The following is a 27,725-nucleotide window of genomic DNA, read 5'->3' as shown; positions in this document are numbered from 1 at the left end:
ATGGAGGCTGGCTGCGTGGTTGCCGCGGTGATTGAAAACGCCACTTCAGGACCCCGGGGGGAACCAGGAAGTGGTGACGTCCTTGAAGGGTGAGTTGTTGTTTTTTTTTTCATCCCCTCTTCCTCCACCTCCTCCTCCTCCTCATCATCATCATCATCATCATCATCATCATCATCATCATCATGTCAGTTGATGTGGATTATGTAAAGCCACATAATGTGTGTGTGTGTGTGTGAATGAGACGCTGCATGAAGTAAAGTTGATGCTGTAGAAGCGTGACAGAGTCTTTTAGAGCGAGGACACACAGTGGACTGTTGTGATTCTGCTTCTTAAATGTGAATATTTTCCCGTTTCTTTGCTTCACAGAACAAAGAAATCATTAAAACGGATTAAATTTGGTTTGTGGACAAAAATCTACATTTTCTGATGTTTTGTGGACCCAAAAAAACTATTATTACTAATTATACTAATTATCACGATATTTAAGTCACAATACGATATTATCACAATATTTAAGTCAAGATATGATATCACGATATTTAAGTCACAATACGATATTATCACGATATTTAAGTCACGATACGATATTATCACGATATTTAAGTCACGACACGATATTATCACAATATTTAAGTCATGATACGATATTGTCACGATACGATATTATCACGATATTTAAGTCACGATACGATATTATCACAATATTTAAGTCACAACACGATACTATCACAATATTTAAGTCATGATACAATATCACGATATTCAAGTCATGATACGATATTGTCACGATACGATATTGTCACGATATTTAAGTCACGATACGATATTATCACAATATTTAAGTCACAACACGATATTATCACAATATTTAAGTCATGATACGATATCACGATATTCAAGTCATGATACGATATTGTCACGATACGATATTGTCAAGATATTTAAGTCACGATACAATATCGTCATGATACGATATTATCACAATATTTAAGTCACGATATGATATCACGATATTTAAGTCGCAACACGATATCACGATACGATATTGTCAAGATATTTAAGTCATGATACGATATTATCACAATATTTAAGTCATGATACGATATCACAATATTTCAGTCACGATACGATATTATCACAATATTTAAGTCATGATACGATATTGTCACGATACAATATTGTCACGATATTTCAGTCACGATACGATATCACGATATTTAAGTCATGATACGATATCACGATATTTAAGTCACGATACGATATTATCACGATATTTAAGTCATGATACGATATTATCACGATATTTAAGTCACTATACGTTAAGTTTTAGTCGTTATGTGACGGATCTTATTGCTGATCTACAGTTTACAGACGTTATCGGATTATAGCAATATATATCGTACTGATAATATCGTCGACCTCGTTCTGCTGAATCACTGTGACGAAGCTCCGCCTCTTTTGTGTCTCTGTGTCTCTGTAACGTTGACATGAAAACACACCTCACTTTTCCCTGAGTCGTGTTTCATGTCAGGTTTTCCCTGGTGAGAGAATCGTCTTTTATCAAACACACACACACACACACACACACACACACACACACACACACACACACACACACACACACACACTAATCTGTAATCTGAGATGAGTTTACTGCAGTTCTCCATACTGTCACGATGATGATGATGATGATGATTTAAACACCATGTTTTCTGGTGCAGTTTCATGATTTCATGTTGTAAATTCAGTCCGCTCACTTGCGCCCTCTGGTGTCATTTTAAAGAAACTGCAGGAAACTGTGAGGGAACATGTATGTGATCATGTTGGTGTTTTACTGTGATCTGTTTCTCTTTGTCTTTTGTCTTTCTTTCTCTTTTTTTTGAGACTTTTCGTCTCTTTTGTCATGTTGTTGACATTCACTCTCGTTCCTTTTTCTTTATTTCTTTGTCTAAATTTCTTTTGAACTCTCTTTTTGTCGTTCTCTTCCTCCCTTTTTCTTCACTCCTTTTTTCTTTCTTTTCGTCATGTTTGCCTTGGTTTTTGTCTTTTTTCTCTCTCTTTTTTGTGTCTTTTGTGTCTTTCTTTATCTTTTTTTTGTCTTCACCTCTTCTTATCCTCTCTTCCTCCCTTTTCTCTTCACTCTTTGTTTCTTTCTGTCATGTTTGCCTTGGTTTTTCTCTAATTTTTCTCTCTTTTTTTGTCTTTATTTTTTCTTTTTACTCCCTTTTTTTCCTCCGTCTCTCCCTCTTGTCTTCTCTTTTGGTCAAAATCTCTCTTTCTTTTATTTATCCTCTCATATTTTTTTGTCTTTCTTTATCTCTTTTTGTGTCTTTCTCTTTTTTGTCTTTTTCTTTCTCTCATTTTGTCTTTCTTTCTCTCTTTTTTGAGTCTTTTCATCTTCCTCTCGTTCTCTTCACAGAGACGTTCTGTCGTCGTCTGACCTCGACAAAGACGACGTCTCACCTCAACAACACAACAGTGAGAATAATCCTTCAGAAAAGAGACAACAAGAGGAGACACACACTGCCATGGTACACACACACACACACACACACACACACACACACACACACACACACTGCCATGGTATACACACACACACACACACACACACTGCCATGGTACACACACACACACACACACACTGCCATGGTACACACACACACACACACACTGCCATGGTACACACACACACATACACACTACCATGGTACACACACACACACACACCCTACCATGGTACACACACACACACACACTGCCATGGTACTACACACACCCCACACACACACACACACTACCATGGTACACACACACACACACACACACTGCCATGGTACACACACACACACACACCCTACCATGGTACACACACACACACACACACACCCCACACACACACACACACACACACACTGCCATGGTACTACACACACCCCACACACACACACACACACACACACACACACACACACACACACACACACACACACTGCCATGGTACTACACACACACACACACACCCCCACGCACACACACACACACTGCCATGGTACCACACACACACACACCCCACACACACACACACACACACACACACACTGCCATGGTACACACACACACACACTGCCATGGTACACCCCCCCCCCCCACACACACACACACACACTGCCATGGTACACACACACACACACACACACACAGGTGATTAAAGTGAACACAGTGACAGAGGCGTCACCGTTCGTCCTCCAGGTTGTTTGTTTGTTTGTTTGTTTGTTCCCCTCATTGTGACCGTCACATGACCTCTGTCAGTTACACACACACATACACACACACACACACACACACACACACACACACACACACACACACACACACAGGGTGATAAAGGTGTGTGTGTGTGTGATCTCTGCTCACAACTGAACTGACTGGTACTGATGAGTCACACTCGTGGAATGTGAAGTGATGTAATGATGATGATGATGATGATGATGATGATGAGTCGTAAAATGACCTGAGGCAGAAGAACACGAATGAGCAGGAAAAGACGTGCGTGACGTCATGTTTACGTGACTCACGATTGTTAAAATGAGTCTCTAAAGTAACTTTAAACTTTAAAAACAGATACGCACACATACGCAGTACACAGGTACGCTAGTTATTTGTTAGCGCGGCTCTTTTCCTTTGATAAACAGACCGCTCCAGTTCCACTGTAGGCTAACGCTAACGGTGCTAAACGGGCTAATGCCGCCGCTAAGAGATCTAACTGGTGAACGGTGCCTGGACTCTGCTGCCACGGCATATAAACATGACGTCACATGCATCTTTTTCCGTTCAGTCGTCATGGAGACGCGACATGCCTTAACGTTTCCTTCTAAGTGTTATTATGTCTTATGTAGCTTCCAGTTAGCATTAAAAAAGAACTCAAAAACATGTTCAGTTTGTCCATTCTGGGCTACTGTAAAAAGACAGTGGTCCAAAATGGCCGCTGAAGAGATGACCTGCATCCTGATCTAAATATAAAAGGCTAGTTCTGAGTTGTTTTATGTTCTTTTTTCCAAATACAATTTAAATTGTACACACTGGTCCTTTCAAATGTAAAAATACCTTATGTTGTTATAAATTCTGCATTTCTGGATGTTTTTAACAGTAATATCTGTTTAAAAACAGTCTCTCTGTGACTCACACTGATGTTTACTCTGTGTGTGTTTACCAGGCGAGGAGTGATGACATCATCAGCGAGCATCCTGCCGAGCCTCTGCTGCGCTCCTGCGTCAGCACGGCCAGTATGAAGGTCAAGAACATGAAGAAGTAAGAGTTTCTCTCTGACTGCGTTACTGCTGATGCTGATTCTGATGCTGCTGCTGCTGCTGATGCTGCTGCTGCTGATGCTGATGCTGATGCTGATGCTGCTGCTGCTGCTGATGCTGATGCTGCTACTGCTTTAATGAGCTGTAAACCAGGGCTTTTATCCAGGTCGGCCTTAAAATGATGCAGCTGACACTCACATCAGTGTAGAAGAAGGAAATTAACTTTTTGTTCCCTTCTAGAACATGTTTTGGCTTCATTTTGGATCATTACAAGAGCAATGTTATGTATTTCTAAAAGTGAAATCCACTTTTCTTCCATCAGGGTTCTTCAAAACCAAATTGAAGACTTTTTAGGACCTTTTAATAAAGTCATTCAGACTGAAATGTAAAAGCAATTGTACAACTTTAAAAGCTTAAGATGTTAAATAAACGATCAGGACTGAAGTTGATTCAAATATTTAACACAAAAAAGCAGAAAGAAAGAATCTGTATTCGCAGTTTTTAAGTTAAGTTCTTAAAAATGAGGGAAGTAAATTTTAAATCTGACACAAAAACTAATAATGCATCAAATCTTTTTCATCAAATCCAAGACTATTTTTATCATTATTATTATTATTTAAAAATAAATGATGGATTATATGGAACATTTTTTTTCATTTCAGATTGTATCATCATGTAATCAAACTGGCATTTAAAGGGTTAATCCTGATAATTATTATATATTTTATACTGCATTTGAAGACTGAAGTTGATCAAATTAACTAAAAAAAAGCTCATACAAATTAGTTATCTGTAAAATGTATAGATCAGTTTTTGAAAGTGGACATTTTTGTCCTTAATGACTTAAGAGGGGAGTAAATTTTTAAATATGATGCTACACTAACACTAAAAATACGACAAAGTCAATATTTTTTGCTAATCTTTGACATATCCAAGACTGTGTGTGTTTTTCATAAATAACAAGAGAAACATCAAGTTAAATGTTAAATTGTTAAACTGGCTCAAATCCTCAAAATAATTGAATGTTTGGTAGTTTTGAGCAGAGCTGAAGTTGTTTAACAGATTTATGCAGAAAAAAGCAGAAAATACTATTAATCTAGAGTTTTTTGAAAGTGGACGTTTTTGTCCTTAAGGACTTAAGAGTTAGTAAATGAATCTGAAGTCTGAGGAGCAGAGAAACAGTAACGTCATCTGTTTCATTCAAACTGATCTACTTTATTTTGTTCTAGTCGAGCTATGTTAAGATAAGATTAGATTAGATAATCCTTTATTAGTTTAACTATGGATACATTTTGTAAGTAATCTGCTCCATGTTCTGTGTAAATATCTACTTTACAGGTGTATTAAAAGCCCTGTTATAGTTTGTTATTGTTTTATTTACTTAGTCAAACATTTAAAAATACAGAGGAAGTGGAATGTAATTAAATAGTTTAGACAAAAGTCTCTTTAAATACATAAAATAGTGATGTGATGAAATGTTAGAAAGTGACGAGAATGAAGTTTTTTAGTCCAACAGTAAAATCAAAGATTTAGAGAAGGATTGAAGTTCTGATTCGTTTTTACTTGAATTTCAGATTTCAGATTTATTTCAGAGATATTTCAAGGACATTTTGTCCCGAGAAAACCCTAATTTCTAACATTTCTGACAAACAAACGAGAGAAAGACGAGATGGTCCAGCTCTGAAACACTAAACGACTAATCTCCGTCTTCCTCTTCCACTTGACTTTTATCTCTCCATCATCACATTTCACTCACTTTACTGTTGTTGTTGTTGTTGTTGTTGTTGTGAACGTTTCAGGCTGACGTTTCCCAGAGGACACTTCCCCAGGCTGGAGGAGTGCGCTCACTTCCACTATGAGACTGTCGACTTTGGCAACGTTCAGGTGAGAAAACGCTGTTTACGCTGTTTTACGCAGCAGAGTGAAACTCGATGTATGTCCATGAAGGAAAAGCACTTTTTTTTCAATGAATAAAACTAGTGCTGGGCACGTTAACGCGTTAGCTGCGTCAACATTAACTCATGACGTGTTTCCATGACGACTGACGGGAAAAAGTGACGTCATGTTTACGCCACTCCCCGATTGTTAAAACGAGTCTCTAAAGTAACGCTAAACTTTAAAAAAACAGATGCACACATACGCCGTAACACAGGTACGCTAGTTATTTGTTAGCGCTTGCTCTTTTCCTTTAATAAACAGACCGCTCCAGTTCCACTGTAGGCGTGCTAACGGCGCTAAAGGAGCTAAAGTAGCTAAAGTAAACGTGACATCATGTGGGTATTTTTCCTGTCAGTCGTCATGGAAACGCGTCATGCACTAATGTGCGTTAACGTTGACGTCGCTAACCACCGTTAGCGGGTTAGCATGCCCAGCACTAGCTATAACGACGACTATTCTAGCTGCAAACGTCTGGTTTTTAATGGAATACGTACATAGGTGTATAGAGGTCCATTCCCAGTGTTCTAATGCTACTTTGTGTTTGCTAATGGCGTTAGAAGGCTATTGGATGATGAGAAAACCCTTGAAAACCCTTGTGCTATGATGTTAGCACAGCTGAAAACAGTTTTGCTGGATCTTTGACGAAAGGACAAAATGATTATATTGATTTAAAATCATTATTTCTAATCTTGTCAATGTCTTGACTATATTTTCTATTCATTTCGCAACTCTTTTGATTAATAAAAGTCTGACTTTTAATGGAAAACACAACAGAAATTGTATAGGTGAGCCCAAACTTTTGAACGGTAGATGTAAATGTAGAGCTTATGTCGGTGTTTTGCTTCATAATTGAGTTAAGGCTGTCATAGTCTGACTAAGACAAGGAATCGGACTATTTGGTGAGTCAGATTACGCATGCGGAGGAGAAACTGGATTTATTGGATGTGTACGTCTGACTCCACCTCTGTAGGTGGCGCTATATCTCTCCATCTGTTTCCTGTTGACCTTTATGTGACAGAAAAACAAACTGTCTTAGTCTGACTATAATCGGACTTTTAACATTCATGGAAACACTCATTCATGAGTGACTTCAGATTTTTGCGATTTTACCGTATTTCGGACTCCGTCAGGTGGAAAGTATGGAGCAGTGCAGGGGGCGTGGTCTAGTAGTGAAATCTGACACTGACGTTTATAAAAGGGGGCGGGGCCTGAGACAACGAGCCTTGTCCTGATTAGACGAGAGTGGACGAAGAAAAAGCCGAGCGCAATATCTTAACAAGTTAAAACACAAAAATACGTCACTCTGTTAAAAATATGTATAACATTAAAAGATTTACAGATAAAGTAGTTACTGGTTCTTCATTATATTAGTACTGTATCATACAGTGTAGTTAGTGGTGTGTTTTTAAATCAATCTTTAGTAGTTTTATATTTTCAATTTTAGAGTTAGTTGTTATTGAATAAAGTCCGTGTGGTCGTTAATCTCGTCGATTGTGTTATCGAGCGGCAGTATTTGAAAAACAAACACTGGCCGTTCATTCATGTGTGGAAATCACCTCAGTGCAGTTCAGCTCTGTGGCCAGCAGAGGGCGACAGTCGTCTCTCTGCAGGCAGATATGAGCTGCCTGTGTAGCTTAGCTTCAACACAAAGGACGGCGTGGCTGGTGCAGACTCGCTCTGTGCTGTATATGCACAGCAGTGGAGCGTTTGTTATGTTATCGACTGCTTTTGCTAACAGTGGTTAGCTGAAGGTAGAACGCAGTGTTGATGTGCTGTGTGTTATCACAGCAGATGTGGGTCAAAAAACACCTGAACTGTGCCTTTAAATCCCAGGATGAGCTCAGCTTCTCTCTGCTGTGACAGTAGAGACACACAACTGTGTCTGACCTTGAACCATGTTCACAGGACCAGAGAGAAACTGAGCTGGAAAAGAAATATGAGGCTGATGTGACACACACACACACACACATGAATCAGACACACCATAAGAGAGGGGACCATACATGATAATCCTGCAATAACAATCACAAAAGGTCTTAATATTATTGCTTTTTCATTACAAATATTCTGTAGGAGAAGCAGACAAAACAACTGAAGTCGAACTCAAAATTCAAAGGTTTTAACCCCAAACCTAATCCCATCCAACCCAGCCTAACCTCACAAAATCGAACAATCCCATCCAACCTAATCCCAACGTAATCTGACCCAATCAACCTAATCTAAATCATCCCAACCAAACCTAATCTAGTCCAATTTAACCCCACAAAGTCTAATATGATTTTATCCAACTGAACCCGGCCTAATCTAATATAACCTATCTCACCAAATCTAACCTAATTTAATCTAACCCAACCTAATCTAATCTAATTTAACCTCACAAAATCTAACCTACTTTAATCTAACCTAATCTAACCCAGCCTAATCTAATCCAACCCAACCTCACCAAATCTAAACTAATTTAATCTAATCCAACTTGTACCAACCAAATGTAACCTAAACTAATCTAACCTAACCAAATCTAATGTAACCAAAATTAACATGTACAGGAAGTGGGTGTGGTCAGGGAAATGGAGGGAAAACTGAACAATGACCCCCAACGCAAAACAAAGCAGGAAATGCAGGAAAACACAAGTTAGTAACACGTCAGCATAATCTAATTCTTTTAATATGTTATATAAACAACATTCTTTTATATAGTTCTCATGTTATGTTAATGTCACAAACGGTCTATGAAGGACAGACGAGTCCATACATTTATGTTTAAGAACATGTGTGTGTGTGTATATATATATTAAAGTAAAATAAGATGATATAGTGATTATATGGTGAAATTGTTCATGTTGCCACCTGCCTTCACGCCTCTGAAAATGACTATTTCTGATTCATTTCTTGACCTAATCTTATATTGGGATTATTCTCCTTTAATGGCTACTTCCCATGATGCATTTGGGCCCGTCTGTACATTGAGAGGCTGTGGCGGCAGCAGAGAGAGAAGAGGAGGAGGGAGGTGTTGTCAGGTCTCATGTATCACATACAGTGAGCGGCACAAGGACACACACACTCTGTGTGTGTGTGTGTGTGTGTCTGTCTGTGTCTGTCTGTCCTGGTCCTTCTCCAGATTATAATCCGTCTCCTCGCCTCGAGACCGGAATGAATGAGAACGGTTGTGAGGCTAAGAAGCGTCATCAATTTATCTCCCGAGAGGTTTAATCCTCTCTGTGTGATGGACGGTGTGTGTGTGTGTGTGTGTGTGTTCTTGTACTTGCAGCCTACTGAGGACCAGTGAGGGTTTTTAACCAACAAAGTGAGGTCATTTTTACGAAGTGAGGACATTTTGGCCGGTCCTCACTTTGTTTTAATTGAAATCTTACTTAGGTTGCCATAACATGCTATACTCAATTTGTCAAAAAAAAAAAAAAAAATTCAAATTTTGACAACATAGTTTAGTACGACGTTTTTGTCAAATTTTGGACCAAACATTTTTGGTGAATTTTTTTTTTTTTAATTTTGGCAAAAAAAAATTTTTTTTACATTTTGGTCAAAATGTATTTCTTTAATTTTGGTCAATTTTTTTTAACATTTTGGTGAAATTTTTTTTTCTTAATTTTGGTCAATTTTTCTTTAAATTTTGGTGAATTTTTTTTTAAATTTTGGTCAACATTTTTTTTTAAATTTTGGTCAACATTTTTTTTTAAATTTTGGTCAACATTTTTTTTTTAAATTTTGGTCAAAACATTTTTTTTAATTTTGGTCGACAGCGTTTTGTATGACGTTTTTTTCAATTTTGGCCCAAAAATTACCACAAAAAAAAAACATCGAAAAAGTTTTCCAGCCCTTTTTGCTCTGGGGCTCCACCTGCAGACATGTTATGGTACTGCAACCAGCAGTAGATATTTGTAATTGTGTTGATTTATAAAGTGGAAATGCTGGTCCTCAGTTTGTCAGCAACCCAGTCCTCAGTATGCAGCAAGTACAAGAATGTGTGTGTGTGTGTGTGCTGATCGAGCCCTTTAACTGCCAAACCCACTTTGTTACCAGAGAAAGGAGTAAAGGGAGGAGGAGGAGGAGGAGGAGGAGGAGGAGGAGGAGGAGGAGGAGGAGGAGGAGGAGGAGATTGAATGAGGAGGGAGGCAGGAAGGGGAGAATGAGATGCTGTGTGTGTGTGTGTGTGTGTAGCGTGTAGCGTAGCATCCTCTTGTCATATTTCCTGGTGTGAATGGAGCTGTGAGCGCGTGGTCGTCGTCGTCGTGGTGATGATCCGACGTCCTGTCAGCGAGCGTTTTTCACCTTCAGGCGACTAAAATGTCAGCGTTTGACCTCAGAGAAGCTTTGAGCTGAAGCTGAAGACAAAGACGGAGACTCGTCCTCCAGCTGCAGACGGACATCTGAGATGCTTTAGTGGCTGCAGACGAGAAGGTGTGCATGGTAGGGTCTGCTCAATCAATGATTCAGCCATTTAATAGATCCATCTGGGACTGTTTTAGATCATTTATTCATTCGTTTGGTGCCGTTTTTCCGTCTGATTTAAGCTTCTTAAATGTGAATATTGTCTGGTTTCTTTGCTGTTTTGTGACGGTAAAGTGAAGATATTCGGTTTGTGTATGAATTTCTGTATGAAGTTTTGAGGTTTGGCAGACGGCACTTTCTGAATATTTATGGCCGAAAAATCAAATAAATTATTCAAGAATTGACTGATAATGAAAATATTCACCAGTTGCAGCCGTATTCAGTGGTTATGGATTTGTGTATTTATGAATAAATAAGATTATGCTGGTGTTTTGAGCTGGATTTTTCCTGGATTTCATTGAGAAAGTGATGACTTTAGCTTCTTCCCCCTCACATTATAATGTTTAATATTCATCAGATTTAATGTTTTATTTAGAACGAAACGGCGCATACAAATGAATATCACGTTCATGTAAATACGCCAGAGTTAGCAGGAGATGCTAAAGTTTGGAGTTGCTTAGCAGGTGACGGTCAGTTCGCACAACTTTGTTGTGTAGCCTCGGAAAAAAATTAGTTTTTTGCTAATAAAAAGTGTAAAAGTCTGTCATTTTTTATTGGAAAACGAATAAAATCCAGTAAAATTCATCCTGTTTGTTGCTGTTGTTGAAAGTTATCTTGCTGCTCGTCTGGTTTGTGTATTTTAGCACTTCATTAGCGCTGCATGCTAATGCTTCACCGTTCTAAACATAGAATCGAGGTGAAACGAAAAAACACTTTTTTTTGTGAGTTTTTAAAAAAAGCCTGAACCTGAATCTACGGCCACTTTAGAGGACAATGAGTCAGGTTAGCTAGCCTGATGCTAACGTTACTCCTACTGTTATTTAAAAGTTTCAGACAGCAGATTTTACTGTGAAATGTTGTTGTTGTTGTTGTTGTCAGTTTCTGCTCGTTATTACTTTTTTTAAAAAAATACTGTTGTGTTTGGTTGACACGCACATTGTTTGGTAGATAGCATTAGCTTGCTAGCAGCCTTTTTTATTGGCAAACTGAGGGGGGTGGAGCAACTAAATTAGTATTTAATATATTAAAGAGACACATTTCATATTTTGACAATGATTTAAAAACTGCGGAGGTCGTGTTTTTCGCGAGGATAACATCGGCGATCTATTTGTTTGTTTCGTTAAAGCGGGCATTTTGTTTATCTGCAATTTCCTGTCTGACCCTCATCATCATCATCGCCATCATCATCCCTTTGCCCTTTGACCCCGCTCACGACTTACTACAGCGGTCTGGGATTGGACAAATCCTCACAGTGAAGAAAAGCTCTTTGACTTATTTAACGTGGTTTTCTGTGGTTTCGCTGCAGTGTTTTCTGGGTCGTTGTGTAACTGCAGTTATAAATAACCAGAGCTTCCCTTTTGAAGTTTCTCCTACAAACGTCAATCAACTTATTTCCAAAAAAGCTCAGAGAGACGTTTGATCGTCGCAGTTTTGAGGGCAAATATAATATGAGTGAGGAGAAGAAGCCTCTGAAGCTCGTCCAAGTGCTGATATATATTCTCTATTATGTACTTTTATACTGCAGGATTTACCGTGAAGTGAGAATGTGGATCACTGATGCTTTGGCAGAGCAGCAAATATGATTCTTTATTCTGTCAGAGTTTCTACACAACCTCATAAATATGATCTGAAATTGTATTTTTCATTCCCATTCTAGTTTTTAAGCGTTTGTTCTGCTGATTTGTCGCTTTTTAATAATTAAAACAACATCTCGAGACGAGATAAGGTCATCCTGCTTTTGCCTGTCGAATTTTGTGAAATCCAATTCTGCATTGAGAAAATTAAAATGACTGAATATTATGATCACTTTAGTCCAAAAACAAAAAGTATTTCTGAATGACTTGAAATTCACCATCATAATATTCCGCATCGCCCTGAACAAGGATCTGTTGAAATTTTTTGCAAATCTCTTAAGGAATAATTTTTGTGAATTTTTGAAATTGAGGAAATTATCCATTTGCCCTGATGCACTTTGACAGTGAGCTGACTTTAATCTCAAAAACAAAAAGTATCTCGGAATGACTTGAAATTTACCATCATAATAGTCGCCATCGCCCTGAACAAGGATCTGTTGAAAATATTTGCAAAACTCTTTATTCTTTATTTCTACAGAACCTCATAAATATGATCTGAAAGTGTATTTTTCATTCCCATTCTAGTTTTTAAGCGTTTGTTTTGAAGATTTGTCACTTTTTAATAATCAAAACATCTCAGCTTCTTAAATGTGATTTTTTTTCTGGTTTCTGGATTGAGAAAGTCATCATTTCTAGGTTTAGGAAACATTTTCTGACATAAATGAATGAGACGATGAGATTAATGCTTAATTTTCTCAGAAACTCGATCAACGACGCTAAAGCTTCAGTTTTTTTTAATCCAAAAGTGAATTTAAAATCAGTAAAATGACTGAATTCCTTTGCAGTTGGCCTTCGCAGACGGTCAGAGTGAAGGACCGAAGGCCGCTCTGGACTCCAAAGAGCTGCTCTTCCTGATTCAGATCACCTGCCAGGTACAATCCAATCCAACTTTATTTATAAAGCACTTTAAAAACAACAACAGCTGAAACAAAGATAAATAAATAAAACAAATAAAACATATTTACAAACGGATTAGTTTATTTTTAAATCTCTTTCCCTCGTCAGGGTCGTAACTGGCTGGTGAAGAGATCGTACGAAGACTTCCGCGTGCTGGACAAACACCTTCATCTGTGCATCTACGACCGTCGCTACTCTCAACTTGCCGAGCTGCCGCGATACGAGGCGTTCAAGGACGCCGTGGAGGTGTTTGTTCGTTTGTTTCTCTTCAGTTCTTTTTTTACGTCGCTTTGTCAGCGACGTAAAAACTCAGGTTTGGTCTTTGTTGAGTCGAGCTTCTTCTCTTTGTTGTGTTTCCCTCTCAGTCGGTGACTAAGATGTTGGCCACGTATCTGTCGCGCTTCTCCGTCATCGCCGACAACAAGATCAACTGTGGGCCGGTGTTGACGTGGATGGAGGTATCGCTTCTGCTTTTTTCTAATTATGAAGTTTTACATGTTTTTAAATTAACTTAAGTCTAAAAAAAAGCCACAACGAGTCTCTTCTTTGCTAGATTTTAAGAGAGGTCTACAAGATTGGGAATCAGGGAAAGTGGACGTCTCTTAAAGCAGCTTCAATTCAGGAAATGATCCATTTGCTCTGATGCACTTTGACAGTGAGCGGACTGTTAAAAAAAACAAAAAAAAAAGTATCTCGGAATGACTTGAAATTTACCATCATAATAGTCGGCATCGCCCTGAACAAGGATCAGTTGAAAATATTTGCAAATCTCATTAGGAATAATTTTTATGAATTTTTGAAATTCAGGAAATGATCCATTTGCTCTGATGCACTTTAACAGTGAGCTGACTTTAGTCTCAAAAACAAAAAGTATCTCGGAATGACTTGAAATTTACAATCATAATAGTTGGCATCGCCCTGAACAAAGATACGTTAAAAATATTAGCAAACCTCTTAAGGAATAATTTTAATGAATTTTTGAAATTCAGAAAATGATCTATTTGCCCTGATGCACTTTAATATGGTGGTTTTTTTTTTCTAACTGTGAAGTTTTACATATTTTTAAATTAACTTAAAAAAACCCCACAATGAGTCTCTTCTTTGCTAGATTTTAAAAGACGTCTATAAGATTGAATAAATCAGGGACAGTGGACGTCTCGTAAAGCAGACCCGGTTTTAATCAAAAATCTCTTCTCGACAAATCATCCAGCGCCTGATTCTTGTTTTGAACAACGCGTGGAATAATAAAATATACACTACTAAACTAAAACTAGAACTAAACGATCTTCTAATTTTCTTTAATCCCTTTAAAACGTTTGTTTTCCTCAGATCGACAACAAAGGGAACCATCTGCTCGTGACCGAGGAAGCGTCCATCAACGTCCCCGCCATCGCCGCCGCTCACGTCACCAAACGCTACACGGCCCAGGCCACAGACGAGCTGACCTTTGAGGTGACCTCTGACCTCTGACATATATACGTGTTTGAAGTTATTTTATCCTTATTTTATCTATTGTAGATATATTGTAAATATGGACTTTTTTTTTTTGCTGTCCGATGATGTGTTTGCAGGTTGGAGACATCGTGTCAGTGATCGACATGCCTCCTAAAGAAGACACAGGCTGGTGGAGAGGGAAACACGGCTTTCAGGTAAACACCAAGTTTTACCGTCCAGAGAAGATCTGATCTGAGATGAGATGAGGACGTGCTGCTGTCTGACAAATGTTGAGAAATCCAATTCTGCATCGAGACAATCTAAATTACTGAATATTATGATGATTCAGATGATTTGGTGATAAAATTCAGGAAATGATCCTTTTGCTCTGATGCACTTTGACAGTGACCTGACTGTTCAAAAATAATTTAAAAAAGTATCTCGGAATCACTTAAAATTTACCATCATAATAGTCGGAATCAACCTGAACAAGGATCTGTTGGCAATATTTGCAAACCTCTTGACGCACTTTGACAGTGAGCTGACTTTAGTCTCAAAAAAACAAAAAGTATCTCGGAATTACTTGAAATTTACCATCATAATAGTCGGCATCGCCCTGAGCAAGGATCTGTTGGAAATATTTGCAAACCTCTTAAGGAATAATTTTAATGAATTTTTTAAATTCAGGAAATGATGTACTTGCCCTGATGCACTTTGACAGTGAGCTGACTTTAGTCTCAAAAAAAAAAAGGATCTCGGAAATACTTGAAATTTACCATCATCATAGTCGGCATTGCCCTAAAAAAGGATCCGTTGAAAATATTTGCAAAACTCTTAAGGAATAATTTTAACCATTTTTTAAATTCAGGAAATGATGTACTTGCCCTGATGCACTTTGACAGTGAGCTGACTTTAGTCTCAAAAAAAAAAAAAGGATCTCGGAAATACTTGAAATTTACCATCATAATAGTCGACATCACCCTGACAAAGGATCTGTTGAAAATATTTGCAAACCTCTTAAGGAATAATTTGAATGAATTTTTGAAATCCATTCATTCATTCAAAATTTTTGTTTTTTTGTTAACAAAATTTACACGGTTACAGCTTTAATTCCCCGACAGGAGCGTGACGTGACTCTCTGTCTCCCCCTGCAGGTCGGTTTCTTCCCCTGCGACTGTGTGGAGCTGATAAATGACAAGATTCCCCCAAGTGTTCAAAGCTCAGTGCCAAAGCCAGGTGAGAGCTTTCGTCTCCTCGAAAAAATATCTCCCCAAAATTCAAATTAACAATCCGTGGGAGCGACGGTTTCCTTGTTTTATTTTCATTTTTTTACGTCCATTTCCAGTGTGCAAGAAACACGGGAAGCTGGTGACGTTCCTGAGGTCGTTCATGAAGTCTCGGCCGCCGCCGCAGAAGCTGAGGCAGCGCGGGATCCTCAGGGAGCGAGTGTTCGGCTGCGACTTAGGAGAACATCTGCACAACTCAGGACACGAGGGTGAATCACTGTCACTGCAGCTACACAAACATGTCGACACTACACAACTGCTACACTACTCTGTCATTACCTTCTTCTTCTTTTTCAATCCAAAGGTTTATTTTAACTCTTTGAAACCAAAGAACTATATTTTTTAAAGTGGCTCTCCCACTGGATTTTGGATCCCTTAAATCAGTCATTCCCAAACACTGGGTCGGGACCCCGTTATTTTTGGGGGCCCAGTTATTTTTGGCCCCCAAACAAATGTCCTGAAATTTTAAAGATTAATGTGTTTGAAATAACATTCCTAAAATTAACTCATACTTCAATTATTAATGATCTCATGGAAATTATTCATTTAAAATTATGAAATTGTTTGCTATATTTGCTTTCACACTGTCCTTTATAATGAAAATGCCTATTTTAAAGCTTTAAAACCCCCTAAAAATAATTTAAAGTGACTCTATCAACTTTTCTGAATTTTTCTAACATTTCAGTTTAGATTCATGTGTAAATGTTTTAAATAACGTGCCTGAAATGAAGTTGTGATTCAATTATGAATTAAAAAAAATATTAATTAGCTTAAAAAAATATTAATTTGCTAATTCAAAATGACGACACGTCTGTTAAATATTTTCTATATTGTGGACAATTTGCTCTTTTCAGGACTGATATTGTGATTTGGGTCAAGAAAAACACTGTCCTTAATAATGAAAAGGCTAATTTTAATGCTTAAAAAAAAAAAATATATATATATATATATTTAAAATGACTCAAATACTGAATATCCTAAATAAATCAGACTGGATTCACTGGGTTGAGACCTCCAGATCGGTCGCAGGAGAATTTATTTGTGCCCTCGAACAACTTTTCAGTATTTTTCCAACATTTTAGTAAAGTTTTATGTTCATAGATTTAAAAATATCATGGCTAAAATGAGTATGCAGGATTTATTTGATGATTTTAGTCACATATTCATACAGTGTTATATAGTTTTCTAATGACTGTGTGTTTTGTGCTGCAGTCCCACAGGTGGTGAAGAGCTGTGCTGATTTCATCGAGAAGCTCGGCGTCGTGGACGGAATCTACAGATTATCTGGAATCTCCTCCAACATCCAGAAACTGAGGTGTGTGTTTCTGTTCTGTTCGGGATTATTGATCTGAAACAGAAAACACTCGGTGTGCCTCATGTAAAGCAGCTTTAATGAGTATCTAATGATGTTTTTTCTGTGTGTGTCCAGGCACGAGTTTGACTCTGAGCAGATCCCAGACCTGAGTAGAGACGTCTTCAGACAGGATATCCACTCTGTGGGTTCTCTTTGTAAACTCTACTTCAGAGAGCTGCCCAACCCTCTGCTCACCTACCAGCTCTACGACAGATTCTCAGTAAGAACCAGAGAAACTCACACTTATCACCATCAAGTAAACGACAACCTTTATAGAATTTACCGTAATCACAATATTCAAGAGAATGATTGTGGATGTGAGATAACGCTAATACAACTGTTTCATCGTCTGTGTTACGCTACTATAAGTAAAATTTGGAACTTTAAACAAAATTTGGAACTTTAAGTAAAATTTGGAACTTTAAGTAGATTTTGAAACTATAAGTTGATTTAGGAACTATATAGAATTTGGATCTTTAAGTAAAATTTGGAACTTTAAGTAGATTTTGGAACTTTTAGTAGATGTTGGTAATATAAGTAGATTTTGGAACTTTAAGTAAAATTTGCAACTATATGTAGATTCTGGAAATATGAGTAAAATTTGGAACTAAGTAGATTTAAGAACTATAAGTAGAATTTGGAATTTTAAGTAAAAGTTGGAGGTATAAGTAGATTTAGGAACCAAGAGTAACATTTGGAACTTTAAGTACATTTTGAAACTATAAGTAGAATTTGGAACTGTAAGTGGATTTTGGAACTATAAGTATAATTTGGAACTTTAAGTAGATTTTGGAACTTTAAGTAGATTTTGGAACTTTAAGTAAATTTTGGAACTATAAGTAGATTCTGGAAATATAAGTCAAATTTGGAACTAAGTAAATTTTGGAATTATAAGTAGATTTTGCAATTATAATTATAATTTGGAACTTAAGGTAGATTTTGAAAGTTAAAGTAGATTTTGAAAGTTAAAGTAGATTTTGAAAGTTAAAGTAGATTTAGTCTACTATAACGACCTGTCATGACCACTTTCCCAGCTCGTGCTGACTGGAGCAGACTCTGTCGACTTAAGTGAAGATTGTGTCCTTAACTTAAGGGAATATTGACATGAAGGTTATCGTGAATGAATTTAAACGCTGCAGATTTAAATATTGGAACATAAACTGTAAGACGTGAGCAGAACCAAAGCAGCAAAGAGCCGTCCCTGGTTCCTCTGTGATAACAGACATACAAAGACATTGAACTGTGAGCTTATTATAAAGTCCTGCTGAAAACGGGGTCATTGTGTTTTTCCTGGTGTTTCCAGGAACAGCAGGGGGTCGTTCATGCTGATGCCAAACGGCAGATTAAAGCAGAAACACGAGCTGCTGTGAATATAAAAGAGAGGGGGATGAAAAGAGGGGAGAGAGGACGAGGATTATTACGTAACCTTCAGCAGAAACAGCTGCTTGTCACTCGCTGACGCGATCCGTGTCTTCTTCTTCTTCTTCTTCTTCTTCTCAGGAGGCCGTGTCTGCAGCCACGGACGAGGAGAGGCTCGTCAAAATACACAACGTCATCCAGCAGCTGCCGCCGCCACATTACAGGTCAGTGCGGCTCACTGCTGCGCCCTGCTGGACACAAGTGGAAGTGTTTGACTTCTTAGAAAAGGGGAAAAAGCTCTGTGTCAAAACTCTGTAACAAAGCTACACAGGTTTAATGACGAGTCATCACTAAGACACTGTTTATAAAATCACTGTCAGATCTCAGAATCATGTTCATACATCGAGGTTTGAAGAATGTTCGCTATATAAAATTCAGCCACAGCATTTTAGCTGAGTCATGATGTGAGCTTTTTATTTTGTCTTTATTGGAGAAGAATGTTTGTGACACAGTTGGAGAATTATGTCTTTGAAATGAATTCTAGAATTCGGAATTGTAAGTAGAATTTGTAACTATAAGTAGATTTTGGAATTGTAAGTAGAATTTGGAACTGTAAGTAGAATTTGGAACTTTAAGTAAACTTTGGAATTTTAAGTAGATTTTGGAACTGAACCAAAAAGTTCCAAAGTAGAATTTGGAACTTTAAGTAGATTTTAGAATTGTAAGTAGAATTTGGAATTTAAAATAGATTTTGGAAGTTTAAGTAAAATTTGGAAGTTTAAGTAGATTTTAGAATTGTAAGTAGAATTTGGAACTGATAGTAGATTTAGGAAATTTTAGTAGATTTTGGTAATATAAGTAGATTTTGGAACTTTAAGTAAAATTTGGAACTATACGTAGATTCTGTAAATGTAAGTAAAATTTGGAACTAAGTAGATTTTAGAAGTATAAGTAGAATTTGGAAGTTTAAGTAGATTGTGGAAGTTTAAGTAAAATTTGGAATTTTAAGTAGATTTTGGAAGTTTAAGTAGATTATGGACATTGGACTGACTTAATTCCTTTTTTGCCGACAACGTCACAGCAACAAAATCAACCACACAAAGAATCACTGTTTCTCTAAGACACGAGGAGTTTATTGTCAAAGGGACAGTTAAAAAACAACTATTTGAATCAATATTAATCTGTTTTAAGTCGTTTTTTCAGATTTTGCAGCTTCTTAAATGTGATTTGATAATTGATTTGAATGTGATTTGTGTATTTGATTTGTCTAAAATCGCGCAGAAAGTCGAGTTCTGACGACACAACTCTTATTTTGTCAGACTCTTGTTGACACAGAACTAAAACAGGAGAAAAAAACACCCCGATTATATGAAGTTAAAGTGGTTCTCTGTCTACTGAGTTATATACGATCACATATTCTGGCCTTAATTTGAACTGCTCGCCTCAGGGTGGCGCTAGAGAATCACAAAAGTTAACATTGACTAATTTCTTAATTTTTTCCATTAAAGAAAAAACAAAACGTTATTTGAATGTATTAAGACCGATCTTATACATGCACAAACTTTTTATTGTATGACCCGTTTATTTTTATTAGGTCTCCTTTGTTTTTTTTCTCTCTTTGTTGCAGCACTTTGCTGTTTTTAAAGTGCTTTTTAATAAATAAAGTGGGTTTAGATTGGAAAGAAATCTTTAAATGTTCTTTCTAACTAATCACACAGTGTTAGTCTGATCTTTAAAACCTTTAAACCCTTACCCCAAGATCTTGAATGTGTCTAAAATATTTATAATTGATAAATGAAATAGTCTCACTGTTGTGTTGTTTGTGTTCTGCAGGACTCTGGAGTTCCTCATGAGACACCTGTCACGTTTGGCCACGTTCAGCTCCGTCACCAGCATGCACACCAAGAACCTGGCCATCGTCTGGGCTCCAAACCTCCTCAGGTGACTCCCTCCTCCTTCCTCCTCCTCCTCCTCCTCCTCCTCCTGTTTCCTCTGACGATGAACTGGGTCACGTCTCAGTTGGTGCAGAGGTTGTGAAATGAGGCTGCAGTGATTTCAGGTCCGTCTTTCGTATCGTTGTCCAGGTCCAGACAGATCGAGTCGGCCTGTTTCAGCGGCACGGCGGCGTTCATGGAGGTGAGGATCCAGTCTGTGGTGGTGGAGTTCATCCTCAACAACACTGAGGCTCTGTTCAGTACGAAACTCAACGCCATCATCAGAGAAAACACGGGTACGTCGTCATCATCACACGAGGCAGGAAATCACACAGATATAGATTCAAAAATACTCTCAGAAATTCCGTTTTTCCGGCACAAATTGTGAATTTTCAAACTGCAGATGTTGCTTTTGCGCCACCAGCTAATGAAAGTTTGCTATGGGATTGGGTAAATTTGTACATTTTGAACAGTTGACATTTGGAAACTTTGCATTTCCAGGAAAAGCAAAGTTATTTGGCAAGAATTTGCAAATTTATGTTCCAACATTTTTTTCAACTTTTTGATCAAACAGTTATGGACTTCTATATCATTTATATGAATGATTTGTTATGAATTTTTAAACTTGTGAAAAGTAGACGACTGCTCACCATTTTTAAATATCAGCACTGGCCCATTCTTAATTATTAATCAGCCAATTTGTGCAAGAAACTTCATAAATGTTACTTCTATTTCAGTTTAATTTTATTTGTTTAGCACCAAATCAGTTTTTTCCATCCAAAAGTAAACATTTTTAGTGTCTACTAAAGTTAAGCATTTTTCGTATTATTTGTTATCATAAAACAGTCGTATTTTATCAGGTGGAGAAGAAAAATAGTAATTAATTATCAGCCATTTTCTAAAAATCGGTAGGAATTAGGTTATAGGAAATAGGTTAGGAATAGTACCTATGAGTAAAGTTTGGTTTGTTTTCATGGGAAACAACAACAAAAACATTAATATCTGGAAAAACAACATAAATGTGTAATATTCTCTCAGGTAACAACACCTTGTCCCGGCCCAAGTCGCTGCTCATCTGCTCGCCGTCCACGAAGCTCCTGTCGTTGGAGGAGGCTCAGGCTCGTACGCAGGCGCAGCTCAGCTCGCCGGCCACCACGCCGAGCTTCACCCACAGCGACTACATCGAGGTCGGGGAGGGACCGGAGGCTCTGCTCGGCAAGTTCCACACCGTCATCGAGCTGCCGATGGAGAGGTAGACGCACAATTTATGGCTTTGTCGTCGGTTGAAATCTGCAACGGTTTTTTTGTGGAACATTTCTTTATTTAGGTACAGGTTGGCTTCGTTGAGGTAGCTAGCAAGTGTTTTGTAGCACTTTCATTAATAATCTTAATCTTAACAATGGTAGCATCTGTGCTGAATTAAAAGATATGTTTGTACGCTTGTAAATGGTTCTTCAAATCTGAGTTTCTTGAGGTTTTCTCCGGTAATCTTGGTCTTTTTTTTTACCATGAAGTTAAATATAAAACAAACCCTTCCATGAAGTTAGCCGTGTTCTTTCTACTACTTATCATTCAACTCATTCATTAATCTGAGATTGTTGTGAAGATTTCATATTCTCTATTTATTTTAGCTAGCGATGTGCAATAGGTTAGCGCGCATTAACGCATGACGCGTTTCCATGACGGCTGACCGGAAAAAGAGGCTGCGACACCGGAGTCCAGGCACCATACCAGTTAGCTACGTTAGCACGCCTACAGTCGAACTGGAGCGGTCTATTATTAGAGGAAAAGAACAGCGCTAACAAATAACCAGCGTACCTGTGGCACACTAACCCGTTAACGGTGGTAAATGGCGTTAGCAGCGTCAACGTTAACGCACATTAGCGCATGACACATTCCCATGACGACTGACCGGAAAAAGACGCACATGACGTCATGTTTACCTTAGCTACTTTAGCGCCGTTAGTGCGCCTACAGTGGAACTGGAGCGGTCTGTTTATTAAAGGAAAAGAGCAGCACTAACAAATAACCAGCGTACCTGTGTACTGCGTATGTGTGCCTCTGTTTTTAAAGGTTAGAGTTACTTTAGAGACTCATTTTAACAGCGTAAAACATGACGTTACGCGCGCCTTTTTCCGGTCAGTCGTCATGGTAACTCGATGTGCGCTAATGTTGACGCTGTTAACGTTTGACAGCACTAATTTAAGCCTTAAAAATTTTATTTTTGTTACCAAAATATTCATTAGCTGCCACCCTTGTGTTCGTCATTTAAATTCTTCTATTCCTGCTCTGGTTTGTCTCCGTGCAGCATCAACAAGCGTCCTCCCGCTAAGGCTAAGAAGTCTCCCGTGGGGAACTGGCTCTCGTTTTTCCACCTGGGCAAGTCCCATTCTTTGTCTAAGCGTAAACTGAAGCGACATCCCAGCGAGCCTAATGAGATAAAGAGCATCGCACTGCCAGGTCTGTTTTACAATGACGGAAACAAACAAAGCCTCGTTTATTCTCTGTCCACTCCTTAAGTCGTCTTTGACGATGATGTGTGCTGAGTTTCATGGTTTTACTAAAACAATCTGCAGGTGGAAGAGGGGACAGCGGCACATTACGCTCCACCAAAAGTGAAGAATCCCTCACCTCTCTGCACAACATGGAAGGTGATCAGCTGGATTAAGTCATGAGTGTATTTGTGGAGGTAGCTAGACTGTTTTCATCTAAACGTGTGTTTCTTTTTAAATCTCGTCTCCCAGGGGAACCTCCCAGTTACCGTCCGCTCAGACCTCGTTCCGTTAGCGAGGCCCTTTCTGCCAACGACGACCTCCACAGAAGTGCCAAAAGTAAAAACGACCAGAGCAAACTCCACCCCCCGAACAAGAGCCTTCATCACGGTGCCGATACCGGCCCCACTGCCGCAGCTACGTCGCCTCCACACCAGGAGGACGAGCTCGACCTCTGTCCGCCAGCTGCCGGCATCTCCACGCTGGACTTTGACCCCATGTCCTTCCAGTGCAGTCCTCTGGCAGCGACTCCGGGTCTGAAACGCGGCGCCAGTAAATTGAGAAGGAGCGCAGGTTGTTCCAGTGAATCGGAGCCAATTTCTTCCCTGAACAACAACAACATCAGCGGCTTTCAGTCTCCAGAGAGTAGCCCGGTGCTCGGTAAAGTAGGCAAGAAGGTTCCCACCAAGCAGCAGCAGCAGCAGCAGCAGCTGTCTCCTAAACTCAGGAAGAAGTCGTTCAAGACGCAAGCGGACGTTCAGGCCGCGTCCACGTTCTCGCCGCCGTTACCCTCGTCTTGTCCCCCGGCGACTAAAGGTGACGCTCCGTTAGCCGAAGTTAAAGGGACGAGAGTTTCCTACCAACACTGCAGTCCCATCAGCACAGCGAGCCAAGCGTCCGCCCTGACCGACCTCAGCCAGTCGGCACAGAACCTGCCAGATCCAGGTCAGTCCGTGTCCTTTTCGTCACACATTGCCGTTTATAGTTTTATTTAAATTAAAGTCCCTCTGTAGTTTCTTATGAAAGCTTCTGTGTCTTGTCCCATCACGTCTTACCATAGCTCTGTTTGTCCTGTCATACTGTAGCGTTGTTTGTCTTATCCCTCCCCAGGAACAGATAGACTTATGAGTTCAGTGTCTGTTCTCCTTCCTCACCCTCCCTCGATGAGCGCCGCACGCAAGTTGGCCCTGGCTCTGGCGGAATCGGCCCACAAGGCGACCATCGGCTCCCAACGACGAAACCACAACCTCCCGCCGCACGCCGCCGTCCGCATGCACGAGGCCTGTCACGTTCAGGAGAGGCCACCGCGTCCTTCTGTTCTCGATATCAAAGTCTACCCCGAGGAGTTTGGCAGCCCCCGCGTCTCTCCGTCTATTCCTCAGTGGCAAACGTCGGCCCACGGCCCCGCGGAGAGCCTTTTCTGCCCTCACCCCGTTCACATCCCCGCCGCACACTTCTGCACCGAGCAGGCCGCTGACGGACGGCAGAGCGCCAGTAACTACACGCCCAACGTCAGCCCACTCGGATCGGGGAGTCTGGACGAAGGCGGGGAGGAGAAACGGCTCGGAGGTGTCGATCGGGGAGATCTCTGCTACCAGAGCGTCGGCGTTTCCACGCCCACTCAGCCCGCGTGCTTAGCCCACAGCCCGACCACTTCCCCCGTCTACGTGAACACCGACTCGTCCAACGTCTTCAACTTCCGCGCCGTTCTGGCCGAGACGTCCATGCCTTCCTCCGTGGACGAGGTGGTCCTTCCTCGGCCTTTGCCGCTCTCCTCGAACCACCGCTACAGCCCAGACGAGGACAGACCTCTGGGTCTGGTCGAGGACTTCTACGGCAATCATCATCATCATCATCCTCCTCCTCAACATTGGCCGGTTCACGGCGGTCGAACGCCGACGCCTCACTGCCCTCGCTTTGACGCTCTGCCGCATCACCTTTCAGGGCCGAAGGGCTTGTTCAGACACAACTCTGAGAGCCACTACAACTCTTTGGGTCTGAGGCAGCCCATGTCGCCGCAGTACGTCCGTTACCACAGAGACGAGCGCCTCGTCGGCGGTGGCCACAGGCAACGCGAGCAATGGCAGGGGTCGGGAGGTCGGGTGGGGCATCCGGCCATCAGGAGGGCTCGCTCCTTCCACGCCCCGCAGATCAGTCACTACGAGCTGGCGGCGACGGAGGCGCTCGCTCCGGACACCGTGTTTTACGTCGAGCAGAAGCCGAGCAACAAGGCGCCGTATCAGCGGCTGGTTCAGAGCGGCGTCCACCCAGTTCGGCTTCAGTTTGAGAACGCGGGCGCAACGGACCCCCGTTACGGCGCCTTCGCCGACGTCAATCCGATGGACGGCGCGCGCTATTACGCAGAGCCCTGCTGGCAGAAAGCTACACAACACAGTCCGGCGTTTACCTTGCACAACAGGGAGGCGAGGGAACAGTCGGATTACTACAACTACTCGCCACAGCGCGTCGCTCCCGTGAGCCGGGACGCCAATGTTTACGAAGCGAGAGACGCTTTCGAGGGAGTCGCTTATCAACCGATCAGGCAGGAGAGCAAATCCAGAAGTAAAAGCACGTATCCTGCCACGTCTCCGTATGACGAGAGTCCCGTTTCACCCACGGACGCGGGGAGCCGAGACATAATCCACACCAGGAGCAAGTCCGACCCAGGGAACGCCTGCCTCCTCTCCACGGACATCACCGTCGCTAGGTCCCCGACGTCCCCGACGCCTCAGCAGGCGGACACCAGGCAGCTGCAGGCAGAACCAGGACCGCCGCGGCGCGTTCACGTAAAAGAAAGCTCCGCGCGGCAGCCGCCGCTCCGCAAAATCCCCTCGTTGCCCGAGAGGGACGTCTCTAATCTGAAGAGCGCGGAGCACAAAGACAGAAGCCATACACGCAGCCGCGAGCAGGCCGGATTAACCGCGACCAACGCAGTCAACAACAGCTACTCTGGCTTTGCGAAACCCAGCATCCTCAGGAGACCCGGGCGCTCGCAGAGCACCAGAGAGAATCGCCACTACTACCATTACCACGCCAAATCCCCGCAAGACCCCGAGCACCTGGGGTCCTTCTCGTCGCAGCTCAACAGAAGGACTCAGAGCACCAAAGTCAGGCCCACGCAGTACGACCACGCGAAGGAGTATTACGCCGCCGCGCCCAGACCTAAACCCACCAGATCCGCTAAAGCCACGGGCGGATTTCTACCTGGCCAAGGCTGCGTGTCGCCACACGGCCACAGACTGCTGTCCAAAGTTCTGGGCCAAGAAGGGTTTGTGCGATCAGAGGCCGGGCTCTACGAGGGATTCTGACCACTGTTTTTGTTTTGTTTTTTTATCTGATTCTACATCGGGGCCAAAGGAGAACAGCACTTTATCCTCTGCCAGACCAACAGACTGTTGTGTTGAAAGTGTGTGTGTTTTTACCTTCAGGAGCTGCTAAATTCAGTGTGAAATGAGGCCAGTGCTGCGGGAGCCGCACGGTGGCCGCGATTGGCTGACTTTTAAAGTTTTTGCAAAGGCTTTTGAAGAAGCTGAAAGGGAACAAACGTTATGCAGATACAAAGGGATGCAACGATGTGACAATCTCACCATATCAACGTAACAAATTGTGATTAGGGCGATTTATTAACGATTATTAATCCATGACTGATTTGGTTTGTGGACGAATGCGATCGTCATTTCAAGGTCTGAGAAACACAGATTAACGTTTTTTGACACTTTATGGACCAAACAAGTACTCGATTAACTGAGGAAATAATCTAGAGATTAATCGATAGCGAGAATATTCTTATTTGCAGCGCTAATTGTGATCGTATCCAGGGTTTTTTTTTCCGTTTGTTGTATTTTTCAGAAAGTCAGTGTCTGATATGATGCTAAATATTATATTCGCTCATCTGCTAAAAAAATATAATAGTTTATTAAATACAGATTGCTTACATTTCTTGACATGGTCCGCTCTTCCAAGACTTTTGTTATCTGTCCTGCGGTCAGGTATTCTAATTTATTCTAAATAAAATAAATTTTTTTAAAGACATATAACGGGTGAAAAGGTTTTTGTAATTTGGCAGCATGTATCACATTTTTGAGAACAAGAATTGGCTAATTATGACACAATGATGCTAATCTGTAACTACTGAACAACCGTGACGGCAAAGCATCTGAAAAACGGCGTACGGAAGTTTTTGGGGTTCTAATGCTGCGTTCACAACGCGAAAGTTTACATGCAAAGTCAATCTACAGAAGTGTCACTTAGTGCGAATATCGCACAAATTGCGAAAAATTGTGCTGACTGACACGGCGGCCAATCGACATTGAGATTCCCCCCAAATGACGTCACATATTTGGCAGCGTCCAGACTCCGCTCGGGGAAACCCGTATTACTGTTGTTTGGACACTTTTCAGAGCTGTACGACACACTTTATTTTTTTATTTTGTGGAAACGTCTGCAGAGGAGAAGCCGTGAAAGAAATACACAAAACGACGGTTTCTCCACAACGATTGGCACGTAGCGATGCGACAAATCACGCTTCGTGTGAACGCAGCGTAACTCGTGGATGGCAAAGAGTAACAAACAAATTTGCAG

The 27,725-nt window shown here is 40.6% G+C and overlaps 1 protein-coding gene across 1 annotated transcript; it reads left to right on the top strand.

Annotated features, from left to right (window-relative positions):
* Nucleotides 1-26,452, top strand: LOC310925354 (uncharacterized protein; the record flags this gene model as incomplete). The annotated part of the gene is made up of 21 exons (XM_083887297.1): nucleotides 1-89; nucleotides 2,420-2,531; nucleotides 4,217-4,311; nucleotides 6,110-6,194; nucleotides 13,174-13,260; nucleotides 13,394-13,531; nucleotides 13,651-13,743; nucleotides 14,615-14,737; nucleotides 14,857-14,934; nucleotides 15,874-15,955; nucleotides 16,065-16,214; nucleotides 17,218-17,320; nucleotides 17,435-17,579; nucleotides 18,860-18,942; nucleotides 20,552-20,659; nucleotides 20,803-20,948; nucleotides 21,691-21,904; nucleotides 22,961-23,112; nucleotides 23,229-23,303; nucleotides 23,397-24,089; nucleotides 24,255-26,452. 21 exons carry the CDS (start codon nucleotides 1-3, stop codon nucleotides 26,450-26,452), a joined length of 5,049 nt encoding a protein of 1,682 aa, XP_083743423.1.
* Between the last annotated feature and the right edge of the window lie 1,273 nt (nucleotides 26,453-27,725).

Source organism: Microchirus variegatus (genome assembly GCF_963457635.1).
Source record: "Microchirus variegatus genome assembly, chromosome: 3".
In the NCBI taxonomy this organism is placed as follows: domain Eukaryota; kingdom Metazoa; phylum Chordata; class Actinopteri; order Pleuronectiformes; family Soleidae; genus Microchirus; species Microchirus variegatus.
This window is presented reverse-complemented; position numbering and strand designations above follow the sequence as displayed.